At 55.4% G+C, this 13458-nt stretch overlaps 1 protein-coding gene across 4 annotated transcripts in view; it reads right to left on the bottom strand.

The window, feature by feature from the left end:
- The window catches only part of COG5 (component of oligomeric golgi complex 5), a 302803-nt gene that overhangs the window by 1602 nt on the left and 287743 nt on the right, over window positions 1–13458 (bottom strand). For all 4 annotated transcript variants that reach the window (XM_039247215.1, XM_039247213.1, XM_039247210.1 and 1 more), the window contains 2 exons: window positions 5626–5752; window positions 5101–5180 (listed from right to left, as the gene is read on the bottom strand). In XM_039247215.1, the coding sequence (XP_039103146.1) occupies window positions 5101–5180; window positions 5626–5752 (207 nt within the window). The remainder of the gene's footprint in view (window positions 1–5100; window positions 5181–5625; window positions 5753–13458) is intronic.

Consider the following 13458-nt stretch of genomic DNA (forward strand, 5'->3'; position numbering starts at 1 on the left):
TGTCAGGGCGGGCCCTTCCGCTCGGACATCGGACCAGCCAGCGTCGGGGGGGGGGGGGCCCGTGCGCACGCGGGCGAAGGGTGGGGGAGGTCTCCGAGCCCCGTCTACCACTGCCGGGGCCTCAACCCGCTCTCGGAAGGGAGTCCGCGAAAAAGAAGAGACCGCGGTGGGAAAACTCGCTGAGGGCAGGGACCCGCCCGCGCGGCTTCAGCAAACGGCCCCGTGTCTCCCAAAGGCCTCTACAGCCTTCCTTACACTGCGCCGCGTAGACGCCACACCCCGCCTCGCCCCCCCCCTTGGCGTCTGGCCCGAATCCTGCCCTGCGGGTCCAATGCCTGCCGTCGCCTCGGAGGAGGGTCTCAGGCCCTGCCCCCCGCCCCCCGCCGACCCGGCCGCCCGCGGGTGGCGCTGAGACGGCCTCCGCCCCACAAAGCAGGGCTGCGAACGGGCGCGGACCCCCTCCTTCCTCACCCCCGCGGGGCCCGCCCGTCCTGCACCCGGCGGCCCCGTCACGAGGGCCTGGGAAGGGGCCCCGCGGGGGCCGGCAGCTCGGGCTCGGCCGGGGCGGAGCGGGGGCAGCGCCAGGCCGTCCCTCAGGCAGCGGGCGGCCTCGCCCTGCGACCCGGGGCCTCGTTTAAGGGCCCCCCAGGGTGCAGCTGTGGGGAACAGGAGGCGGAGCCGGGGGCGCCGGGTGCTCTTCCAGGACACGGAGGGGCCGCCCCACGCTCACTGCTCTCCCGCCGGGCTGCACACGGCCCAGCAAGTTCACACTCCCCGGGGCGTCACCGCACGGCACCCGCGGCTACTCTGCTGCAGGTGTCCGGTGTCGTCCCTTTGTGCAGCCCCAGGGCCTCGTGCCTGACAAATGCATGACGGATGAATTTTACAAAATGGATTAGAAATACCGAAAGACAATCCGTAATGAAAAGTAATGACAAGCGTGCAGAAGAACGTGATTAAAGGAGAAACGTGATGGTAAGATCCTCAAAAAGCAGCACAGACATGAAAGATGGAGTTCAATGCTCCTGAAAGTAATGTTTTGTGAGATGCCTCAGTTCCTGTCAGAGCTGAACCTTAATGAAACTACTTCCTTATGGAACAACTTGCTGCTTTTAGTAATACTTTTCAAGTTGCTATGGCATCCTGGGCAACTGCCCCGCCCCCACAGTGTAGCCCCTGGGGTTCACACCCAGAAGAGAAACCCCCCAAGGGCTCCAACTGTCTTTGAGACAATGGTGTATAAACACCAGTCTAACAAACTGATGCCCCGAAATTCACAGAGACTGTAATCACTCTGTAGTGAATGAATTAGATCCATTTTAGCTAATAAATGAACAAAAAATCCACTTAGCAGTCCCATTTGCATTAAAAAGGATAAGACATTATATAAACTACACAATACGTAGGAGAAAGTTCAGAAATGAGTTTGGTTAGTTTTCTGGTATTCATGAAAAACACCATCAGAACTATGGGGAGAAAAACAGATTGAAGCTACCCTCCCACGTAAAATCAGCACAAGATTTCCAAGCAATTATTAAATAACTTCATTTGCTTGAGCACAACATCAGCTTTCTTGGAAGTCAGGCCAAGCATTATGTAAGAGTTAGTCTCAACTCTCGTTTGTAATCCAAATAAGCACATTGTTAAAGTTACCCTTATTGAAAGAAGGAAGTCGCACAGGAATTGCACAGTTAGTAGACAGACGGTTTGCGGTAACACGGCAACACTGCTCAGGTAGAGGTTTCTATGGAACACAAAACGCAGTTCTGTCAGGCATTAAATCCCAGTGTGCTTCACAACGGAGCACGTAAACGGCTTCCAGATCTACGGCGTGCGGTCCCAGGCGGGGAAGTCCCTGCTTCCTCGTGGTCCCGTCGCAGGCACCCGGTGCCCAGAACTGAAGGTGCCTAGTGCCGCAGGACACCAGCAGGAGAGACCAAACACTCACCACGGGGACCCCACAGGGCTCTGAGCCTGCGGGCCCTGAGAGACAGGAGGCCAAGGGCTCAAGGGTGCATCTGGCACCGACAACTGTGCGGTAACTGCACAGATAAAAGGTCCCGATGGGCAAATAGGGCTCGTCAACATTTCCGACACCATAAAACAAGTGTTCAACGCAAACAGACGGAGGAAGAGCAGGGGAGGACCGGGCCGCGCGCGCGAGCTGCTGCTCGGCGGCAGGAATCAAGCGTTCCCAGAGCTGGGGACTCAGTCTTCACTCAACACCCACAGAGCCACAGGCAGCCGTCGCCTATGTCCCTGGGGTGCACACGTCCACGGGGCCTGCCTGGTGGCGGCAGAGGACGAACAGTTTTCTCCTGCTTACACCGCCTGGCCCCAGGAGCCACCGATTAGTGTGACTTAAAAATTAACGTGACCAGTATCCACTCACGCTCTAGAGAAACCTCTGGTGTCAAAAGGAAACAGAAAGGAAGGCCGGAGAGAGTTCATTATTTGCCACTTACTGAGCAGCAGTAACTCTCCTCGACTTGGCCTATTTATGACAACTTAACCCCGTGTGCCGCGGGGAGCGGGTGGGCACGCCACGGGGTCTGACCCAAAGATCGGAACGAGTTTACTGACATTTAAAGAGCAACGTTCCCCCTGGCTTTATCTGTGGGGGAAAGGAGTTCGCCCAGTCGTGCTTCAGTATGCGGGGACAAAACGAGTTTGGCACTAACAGATAGGAGAGAACATTCTCTAGGACAAAGCTTCCCTCCTTCCCTGGGCTATAGCGGGAACGTGGGGTTTTGGAATCCCCCAAGGAGGGCTCAGTTTTCCGCCTGGGGCTTGAAGGTTCTGATATCAGACATGTCGGGAGTGATGGATGGGCCTAATTTAAAAAGCATGACAGTATTTCTGAGCATGATTTTCAGTGGCTAAATATAGGCTTAGCAACAGCACTGCCGATGAAATCACTCAGGAGACATTTTAAAGAGAAGCAAAAGAAAACAGATTTGTGATGTACCCACAGCAGGACAACTGTCGTGGATGAACTCATTCCAACTTGTTAAGAAGACAAAAACGGGCCTGTTCAACTAACTGAGTCCTGGGTCCTCTGTTGCCCTGTGTGCCGCAGCCTCAGTGAGTCTCTGAGACTCAGGGGTTAGAAACCACAAAGATGCAGCAAATGGGAGTTAGGCCCGGCTGAGTGTCCCCCACACCCGAGAGCCCCGTCCGAGGGCAGCTCTGACAGGCCGCAGGCACCCATGGGAGGCTCCTCTGGATCCCCGCGGGCGAGGAGAGTCCCAGACGAGCAAGGGAGAGGAGCGGGGGCCCAGGAGAATCTGCTCTCTCTCCACACAGGCCCCGGAACGTCAGGGGCTCCCGGCCTCCGGCTCTGAGCCCCAAAAGTGAGGGGTTGGTGCCCCTCCCAGAATCCGAGGGGTTCAGCTTCCTCACCAGCCCCTCACAGCTTCCTCCTCGGCAGGGTCTCTCGCTGGGATGGTGCATCTCAGCGTCGGCTGTGCCGGGCGGCTGCCTTCCCCAGGCCCTGGCCCGGGAGATTCGGGGGCAGCTGAGAGTGTGGCCCGGACACCAGGGTTTTTCAAAGCTCGGTAAGGGCCCTGCCCCAGGAGCGTGGTCAGGACCCCCCTCACCACATCTGCCCCACTCTAGCTTGGGGAACCCGGCTGGTCACTCTGCACTGAGGCTCAAGCAAAGGCCTGCTCGGTGCTGTGGTCCCCAGACCAGCAGTGTTAGGACGCCCCGGGAGAGCAGAGAATGGCTTCCAGAGCTACTTAAAAAGTATGACTGACTGAGACTTGGAGAATGAGGGTGACGGAGACACCCAACCAGGACGCAGGGTCGGGGAGAAATGGGATTTGAGAAGAAAGAGGATTTATTTTTAACACTGTGGGCTGGAGGACTGTGTGGGACTTTGAGAGACATACGGTGGCCAGTTTGCTGGCCTGAAGTCCCAGGCGATCAAGGTAAGTAAGTCACGGGCCTGAGAGCCACGAGCAGGGAGGTCACTAGAGTCAGGCGTCTACAAGCGCTCATCTGGGGACAAAGCACCCACAGAGTGTGAAGAAAAGGAGCCAGACACAAGCTGTGGGAGATGACGGCATCTGAAGAGTGGACAGAAGACGACAATTCTGCACGTGAAACCGAGGGGAAAAAAAATAATGGCCAGATTAGAGTGGAAGCAGATGACAGAAGTGTCACAGAAGCTTTGGCAGGAAGGGCTTCTCTTGCTCTGCTTTGTGTCCTCAGGGCCCGGCACACAGCGAACTGTTCGGTCAGTCAGCGTGACAGGTCCAGACGGAAGCGGTGTTGAGTCAACTCTAAAGCTACAAAGCGCAAAGCCAAGGGTGGCACCGTTTGGGTTCGGTGGCGGGAAGGCCTGTGACTCGGGAGAGAGCACTTTCAGGGGGGACGCCGAGGGAGAGCCGCCTGGGTGTGCCTGGGTGTGCAGTCCCCCGCCCAGCTGTCGGTGAGGAGACTGACCACAGGGCCGCCAGCTTTGTCCTTGTTTTTTGCTAGTAACTCGGTCACGTTCGGGTATTTAAAAAAAATTTTTTTTAATGTTTTATTTATTACTAGGAGAGAGAGAGAGAGAGACAGCGTAGGCAGGGGAGGGTCAGAGAGAGAGGGAGTCACAGACTGAAACAGGCTCCAGGCTCTGAGCTGGCAGTCAGCACAGAGCCCGACGCGGGGCTCGAACCCACGAACCGTGAGATCATGACCTGAGCGAAAGTCTTAGGACGCGTAACCGACTAAGCCACCCAGGCGCCCCAAATTTGGGTATTTTTAAAAGTTTACTCATATCTGCGCTCCACCGATTCAGTGACTGTGACACATTACGATGAAGCAGAAAATGGGGCCCTAGGGCTTTTCACCGGGGGCACCGGTTTTCGAAAGCAGGGCGCACAGCCCTTAGGGCTGCCACCGGGCAGGGGACACACAGCAGGTGGCGCGAAGATGTGGACGTGAAGGACACAGACAGCAGAGCCCCTTGAGCCCAACGGCTGCAGCTGCAGGTGGCCACACGCGCGTGTCTGTGCTGGGAGGCGGCCCGCCGCCGGGAGGTGCCTCCGCGTGCACGTGTGCAACCCCGCCCCCCAAACCAGGCAGGGGTCCCAGCGCCTTGTACTTTACCTGATGAGGAGGAGCCTGTCCTTTTCACACGGATGGTCGTCCAGCCACTGGGAGAAGCGTGCGTGGGACCACTCTGCCCTCTGCGGGTGGGAACACAGGTTGCAGGGGGCGCGGCGGGCAGTGTCCGTCCGGGACAGCCAGCGCCGCTCAAGGGTTCCCAAGGTGAAATGACCCGAAGGCCCAAGCCTCTGCCGCCCCTTCCTACTCCCAAGGAACCTTTTCGATTCACCGGTGGGAGGTGGGTCCGCAGAGGAAGTGGGGGCCTCCATCACAAAAGCTTTATGAGCATAAATTACTTGTGTCATTATATTTAAAGGGGAACTCCGGCTTCCCCGGGGTGAATTTTACATGGCTGAGAGCAGGCACGGAGCTGTGGGCAATCTCGCACTGCTGAGGCACAGACTTGTGACTGAGAAAGGCAAGAGAGGGCCGCAAACCCAGTCACTGGGGGTGGGGTAGGGTGGGGGCGTTCTGTATTCATCGACTTAGGAGGGGAACTCACGAGAGAGTTCCGGCTTTAATTACCTGGAAAGGAGATTTCAGCTCAGGGGGTGCTCTGGTGAACAAAAACTGAATAATGATGCTGAACGGAATAACGTCCCCCAATGCGGGGCTGGTGGCCACATGTTCATTCTTCTGGAAGATCAGGGGCCTAAGAGAAGAAAAGGCAAAGGTTACTGCACCTTGTTCAATACTGAAAGAGGCGATTTGGTAGAAGAATCTGAATAGCGTGTTAGTAGGATAGCGTGGTGGTGGGAGAACGAAGAATAGCGTTCGTCCGAGACTGGCCAATTCTCTGCCGTTTCTTAGCCACCACCCCCAATTCAGCCTGACGACAGACAGACACACACACCCCTCTAACCTATACGCTCTGCGTGCCCGACCTGCCCTTCAGCCCCCACCCCTGGCCTCCAGCTCACTGGCTTATGGGTGTAACTTGACTTCAAGGTGGCTCAGCAAATCCCCCTTTTAGAGCTCATGGGATCAATGGTCTGAAATTAGAGTGACAGTAAAGCCTTCAAATAGTTGTAACCAAGAAGACACTTATCTTGGTCAAAACTTCCAGCTTTCACCTTAAATACAAATCCCTCGCTGGGCTATAACGTCGCGTGGGTAATTGCAAACATGGTCTACACAACTTCCAAAGGGCAGCGATGTCCCGCACGTACTAAATTATTACCTCGCGGAAAATCTCAAGATTTATGCCAGCTCCCTTCCATACCCCACACGCGCGGGGCGCCGCACCCCCCGTTCCACACGGGCGTGTGGGCGAACCTACCCCACCACCAATCACACCTTGTCAAAAGGCTGGCAAGGGTCGTCGGACCCCTCCTGCCCGGTCCCTGCCTCTGGGCCCCGCTCACCAGGGAAGAGGGCAGGGCGCCTCCTGGCTGAGAAGAAAGAATCCGGAGCGCAGGGAACAGCCGCGTCGCGGGCTCTTGCCCCCCCCCCCCCCGCCCCCTCGCGCCGGTGTCCGGGTCCGGCGTCAGCGTCACGAGAGCTCGCAACAGGCTCCATTCACCGTCAGAATGTCTTTCTGGTCACTCCGCTGTCAGCGAGACCTGCGTCGCGCAGGGCCTTTCCTCATTTCGAGGATTTTATCAGGTGACATTCTCCTGTCACGTCTTCTCTTCAGTCGCTGCGGAGACGTTCCGGTCCACCTGCGGCGCCAGCACCCGCGGCCCGTCGCGGCCCGGCCCAGGCCCTGCGGGGCAGCGCGCGGCAGAGCTGCGGGCGCCCCGGAAGTCCCTGCGTGCGCGGCGCCGTGAGGGGTGCTGCTCCGCCCCGTGCTGCAGACACGGAGAACGGAGGGGTGGAGCGGCCGTGCAGACGCTGGAAAACGTACGGGGAAGGATCCGAACCCAGACAGCCCGGCCCCTCATTCTGCCGCGCGGCCCCTTGCAGGACGTCACCTGCAGCAGCCACTCGCCGTGTCTGTGGAGCAGACCGACCCCCCCCTCAGCGGGGCACAGACAGGCCTGGTAAAGGTACGGTTTCCAGTCGTCAGCGAGCCGATGGAAAACGCTGAGAAAATGAGGGTTCGCGGGGCACCACGTGACGGGCGCGCCGTCCGGAAGTAGGGGCCCCGCGCGCAGCCGCTCTCGACGCCACCTTCCCCCCGGCTTGACCCTGCGCCGCCCCGCAGCCCCGGAGCCCGCTGCGCCGCGGCCGCTCCTGTGTGGGCTGCGGGGGCCCCCGCCCCGGGTCGCAGGCCCGGCCCGCTGGGGGGGGGGGCGGGGAGACACCCCGCCGCCCGCCCCCCGGTCCCGGAGGCTCTCCCTGCGCGGGCCGTCGGGTTCCGGCAGGAGGAGACCCGGGGCCCAGGCCTGGGGGGGGGCAGCCCCGCGGGGTTCCTTCTGCCTCGACTACGGGACGGCGTCCGGCACGGGCGCCCCCGGGCACGGGGCTCTCGCACGGCTCTCGCGGCTGCCCCTCCCGGGAGCGGGGGGAGCGCCGCCGACTCGGGCCGTCCCCTCAGGAGCCCGTCCGGCGCCAAGCGCTCGGTGGCCCGCGCGCCGGCCTCCTACTCCTGACGCGCCGTGCGCGGGGGCAGGCCTGGCGACAGGCCGGTCACAGCGGCCCTCGCGGCCGCCGGCTGACGTGCCCGCACAAGCGCGGCGAGAGCCGGCGGGTCTGCGCCTCCCCTGCCCCCGTGGCGGGGTCACAGCGCCCAACTGCCTGCCAAGCCCACCGTCGCCACGACGGGGCGGCCGGGCCGAGCCCCCGCACACACGCAGGGCGGGCGGCGTCCGCGGGAGCCCAGCCCGGGAACTTGCCTGTCCCCGATTCCGGCTGGAACCTCAAACACGGGCGAGGTGAAAGGCGCGTCACCGTCTGAGGTGACGTGAGGAACGAAAGGAAATTAAGGTGACGTAAGCGCAGTGACGCCACATGCCACGGCGTCACCCTTAGGGAGCGCCCTGAACAGAGCGCGTGCAAGGCCGGGCTTCACGGTCGGGGGCGTCCTAAGTATCGCCTCTCCGGTCCCTTCAGAAGAAGCGGGGGTCTGGTCCCCACACCGAAGGGGCTCCCCGGACGGCAGGCTTCCGCGCAGGCCAGTGGAGAAGGGAGGGGACGGTGCTGTTCCCGCAGGCGCGTGCCGCCCCCCGCCCCCCCTCAGGGCAAACCTGCTCTCGCCCCGGAGCCCGGGGAGGTGGCAAGGGCCGCGAGAGCGGGCGGCGACCTGGGACGGCAGAGAAAGCGCGCGCGGGAGGGAAGTGCAAGTGCGCCGGGCGTGCAAGCACCTCCCGCGTGGAGAGGCCTGCACGAGGGGCCCGGGGCCCGGCACGCACGGCGCCACGCGGTCCCAGGAGGCCGAGGGCTGCGGGGGAGTCAAGGTCAAAGTAAAGAGGTTAGAGGGCCCTCAGCTTCGTCTGTCAGGGTTCGGCCGTCAGCCGCCGCAGGCCGGGCGGGAAGGGGGCGGGGCTCAGGAATACACCCCCGGGCACAAGCTGGAAGGCTGTGGGCAGCGGACGACAGGGAGACGTAGCGCTCCCAGCAGCACGTCACCGCTAAAGCCAGGAGTTTGGCTTCTCTTTAAATGGGCGGCTTCCTGGATGATTTACATACGCATCCAGACGCCATTCTAGCCTCAGAGGGAAAACAAATGGGAACCTCAGGAGTGAGCCCTGGGACGGCGTGGGGATGGGGCGGCCCCGGGTCTAGGAGGCAGCTCTGGAATTCCCACAGGACTTCCAGACAAGGAGCCCTGGCCACCGACCCGCCTCAGCACCAGGGCCTCCCGAGGGGGCTCCTGCTCTGTGTCACCGCGAAGGCAAATGGCGGCCTATCCGTGGAACCCCCCGCACGCGGCCCGAGCATACAGCCAGTGATCAGATACGGACGTCCGTGGGGTATCCACCCCTGCACGTTTACCAGGTGCTCCCAGCGCTGCCAGACATCAGCAAAGAGCAAACCGAGTGGAGCCCAGGAAATGGCTGACTTCTGGCTACAGTGCTGAAAGCTGAAACTTGCCGCACAGATTCCAGAAACCGAGCGGAAGCAGCTGCTTCACGGGATGGGTTAAGGACTCCAGCTTCACAAGGGAAGAGACAGGACAGAACACACTTGGGGGTCCCGGTGCTGAAGCTGCCAAGATGGCTGCCTTTCATTCTGCAGAGGCGCGGGCGCGCCAGCGGGAACCGCAGACACAGCAGAATTCTATCCTCGGGGGTGACCGGCGGGTTCCCTCTTCTCCCGCCCCTCACGCCAACAGCTCCATAGCGGCAGCCCGCCTCCGATGTCTTCCGGCGGAGCACGCTGTGGGCACAGGCCAGGGATGAAGCCGGGCCCTCCAGAGCAGAGGTGCCGGGGGCTGCCTGGAGCAGGGCCTGTGTCCCTGAGCTGGTGAAAGCGCCATGTCCCTTTTCCGTCCCTTGCCCCGCGAAGATCTGCCCTGAGTGCGCTCTGAGGCCCGCGGCCAGGCGGAGCTAGGGTAGCCGCCCTGGCAGCCCCCCACCTAGGGGACAATGCCCTGCCACAGACGGATGGACAAGCATGTGTCTCGTGTGCAAATACCAATCACCCAAGGGCAGATCCCTAATGTCAGCAGCATTCTGTCCTGACTGCCTGGGCAAGTCTACGGAGACGGTAAAATGTAAATGTATGCAAGAAGCGTGCTGGCTTAACTCACAGTCCACTGCTATTACTGTCAAGAAGCAAGTGGCCTGCAGCAGATGACATCCATCACGGGGGAAAGGAGTGTCCGCGAAGGCCTGTGTGTGTGTGTGTGTGTGTTGGGCATGGGGGAGGGGTGCTGCGCTGGGGGTCGGGACTGGAGGGGGGTCTGGCTGGCACTGTCACTCGCCCTTGCAGAGAGGCCACTGAATCAGACGGAGGCCAACCTGGGATTTCGTTACATGGTCGCCTGTTTTTCTCACCTCGCTCTCGCCTTACATGGTGTTTTACAATACTTTTTATCATTTTTTAGCTTCCTTGCTATTTTTAAATGGGAATAACACTACAAGAGGGATTTTAAAATATATTTACTGGCTTTTCTAACTACAAATATAAAACAACCAAGGCAAAAACCAGGAAAAATACAGAAAGCCTCTAAAGGGAAACTCACCAGTGACAGTCCTACCATCAAAATGTTTTGATGTTTATCCTTCTTAACTTTTCCTCTCCACACGTACACTTATTATTTTAAAAATAGCAGGGATCATATCATATATCCTGTTTACTAGTCTGGTGTTTTTTTTCATTTTGTGATGCATTACAAAGTTATTTTTCATATTATTAGCTACTAACCAATACTAAAACCGGTTAATGGCTGCACATACCGGACCCTAGGAGTGTGGCAGGTTATTTAGCCAACCTCCTACGATGGCCACTCACTGGTTCTGACCGAACTGGGGATTCAGAACCTTTGGGGAGGAGACTCATGCACAAGAGCCAAGGTCAGTCATGGCTCCCAGCACAGACGGGAGAATTAACAAGAGTAGGCCCTTCCATCCCGATTGCTCGGGACTAATTCTGGACACAAGACAGATAACGAACCCGTTTTTGCAGGGAGGCAAGTAGAGGGCTTCCTGCTGGGAGACTGGGACAAAGACTGCTCGGTACTGAATCTCTCCTGTCTGGGGAAGGGCTGTGCAGGACCCTCTGTACAGGTAAGCTTTCCTAAGTCAGTCTCTTCATGTGACAACCGTGAAGAAGCCACGGCTTTCCCACCAATGTTTACAGACGGGGCAAATGGCACGTACTGATGTCTCTCTTCCCAAAAGGTGGGCCCTAAAACACCCTTTGCAGACTAAAGCTAGATTTTTACCGCAGAATATCCTATGTTTTCATTTTATTTCCTGATCTAGTTCATCCTAAAATCTTTCTTAAATGGTCATCCAAGTCCTATCAATCAAATGAAAAAGTGCTAAATTCAAGCCAACAGACTTCAGTAGCTTCAATTTAACTGCAGCAATAGACTGGTATCTAGAAATTTGTTAGAAGTTTTCACTAAATTCAAGTTACAGAGCATGCTCCTTAGACAAGATACAATTATGCTTATTAAATTGTGTGCCAAGTCCTTGGCGCTAAGGAGTCATCTGCAGGAGGCAGTTCAGGGGCAGGAGAACCCCAGAAGAGAAGGACACAGATCTTCATAAGTGCAGAAAGAAACAATTCTGCCCCTGTCACTAGAGCAGCTAAAATTCAAGAGCGGAGGCCCTGTGAGGGAGCTGAGAGACTGCTGATGCAGACCGTTAGCAGGGCGTGAAGCCAATGTGGTGCGGAAAAACAGCCACAGCAGAATGTCAGAGAGCGGGAAGAGCGATTACTGTTTCACGGCACCCGTGTGGGTGTGCAGGGATGTGTGCATGGGTCTGAGTGTGTTTGCGTGCGAGGGTATGCCATGTTGTAATATAAAATATCTCTTATACAAGTCATGGTCAAAGTCTGAAGTCCATCTAGACTGACCGTTGCTCCACCAGAGAAGCTGGCTATAAAAAACATTAAGTTTTTTAAAATTATATGTTGATCAATATTGATTTTTTAATCCATAAATTGGTAATAGAAGGTGTCACCACTAAACTTTAAATGCTCCATCACAGATTCATTTTCTCATGTGAGAACTGGGAGAATTGCAGGAAAATTCCTATCTTACATGACTGACATCATGTAACTGGTCTCTTGCGAAACCCTCAGAACTTGTGCCCACTCCACGATACAATTTAAAAGCACATGGATAAAAGTCATCTTGCCTTTAGCTTGCAAAACGAAAAGCACTATTTTAATTCATACACATGCAATAAACATGGGAGCCAGGACTACCAAAAATAATAGGCTAATCTTAATATGGCAAATCCCAAATCACAGCTTTCCCACACTTGGGTCAACAGCTAGCTGGGTAATGACCTCCAGCATACTAGCTGATTCTGTAACTGAGGCCAGCATACTGTCACCCCTGGGGTTGCTGGGTTACATATAACTCAGTAAGTGACTTCACTGGAGTCTTACTAAGGTCATTTTTATGGTACAGGCAGGTGACTGGTGGACCAGTGCACTACCTCAGGACCCCTTAATCTTTCTATTTGTCCACGCTTGGTAATGTCAAACCCTAGGACTTCAAACAAAATACTTAAATACTTTTTAAAAGGTCTGAGCAGATCCAAAGTAGGTATCTGAAAACACTTATGATCCCACTTCAAGTCTTTTTTTTTTTTTTTTTTTTAAACTCCACACTGTAAAACGTGCATTTGAGAAAAAGAACTCAGGCTCCAGTTTTGGCATTAAGAAGAAATCTTGGCCAGTTACAAATAGGGAAGAAAATCAACAACCTTAGATTCTTATGTTTCAAGTGACATTACACCTGAATTTTCTTCTATCAAAAGCTTGGATGGCATAAGGCACTGAAACAATCATTTAAAGGCCATACTTCTCATTGATTACCCTGGTTTCTAGTTCTGAGTCAGTTTTTAGCAAACTGTTTGCCTGCAACCTCTTCGCTTATCTTTATAAAGAAACATTCAAAGACCATTATGGTCTTGGGTATTGCGGACACTTATATCAGGTTTCCCATCTAGAATGCTGCGGTAGCAAAATGGGATTTAGGTTTGGTCCCCTCAGCCCTCAGGGTTGGTTGTCTTTTTGAACATATACATTTCCTGTGTGTGCCACAATGTGGTAAAGATTGGCTTACTGAATAAACAACCATAGCTCTTAAGCTATTCAATGTTCCTTACAATCTAAACTGGTAGAAGAGCCATCTAAGCATCCAGCACTGAAAGGGATTTTCCCATAAATTGGTATAGTCTTAGGAAGTGGATCTGAATTAACTTACTGTTTTTCTTTTTGAACTGGTCTCTAGGAAGTTCAATTATAAATTTGTGCTCAACTGCATTAGCCCATCTTTCTAGTTATTCCCTTCATTTCACCACTAAACTCTTTTAATAGTCTATTTAATAGTTTTGCTATCAAATCTAACCTCTGACCTTTCAGAGGTAGGTTAGATAGAAAATGATGTATGAACAAATGAAACTTTCAGAAAAAGATGCCTATATAATTACAAACTGCCTGGTATTACTATTCCATATATTTCTGTAAGAATGAGTAAAAAAAAAAAAATCTTCCCTAGAAAGAACATAATAAAGTTTATCAGCTCAGTCTTGTGAATTTTAACTAAAAAGTCTCACACACACACACACACACACACACACACACACACACACACACATCACTGCACATAATTCTATATGGGTTTCTGGTTTGAATAATAACTTTTAAGATAAACCATATGAAATTGCCATTGCTATAGGTCACAACACGGTTGCATATTGGCAATTTCATATTTCTCAACATGAACAGCAGGAAAAGATTTATCTGCTAATAGGATCTGGATACCTCAACAGCAATAAAAGAACCAGG

The sequence above is a fragment of the Hyaena hyaena genome, unplaced genomic scaffold (assembly GCF_003009895.1).
Source record: "Hyaena hyaena isolate Hyena2069 unplaced genomic scaffold, ASM300989v1 scaffold_294, whole genome shotgun sequence".
Taxonomy (NCBI): domain Eukaryota; kingdom Metazoa; phylum Chordata; class Mammalia; order Carnivora; family Hyaenidae; genus Hyaena; species Hyaena hyaena.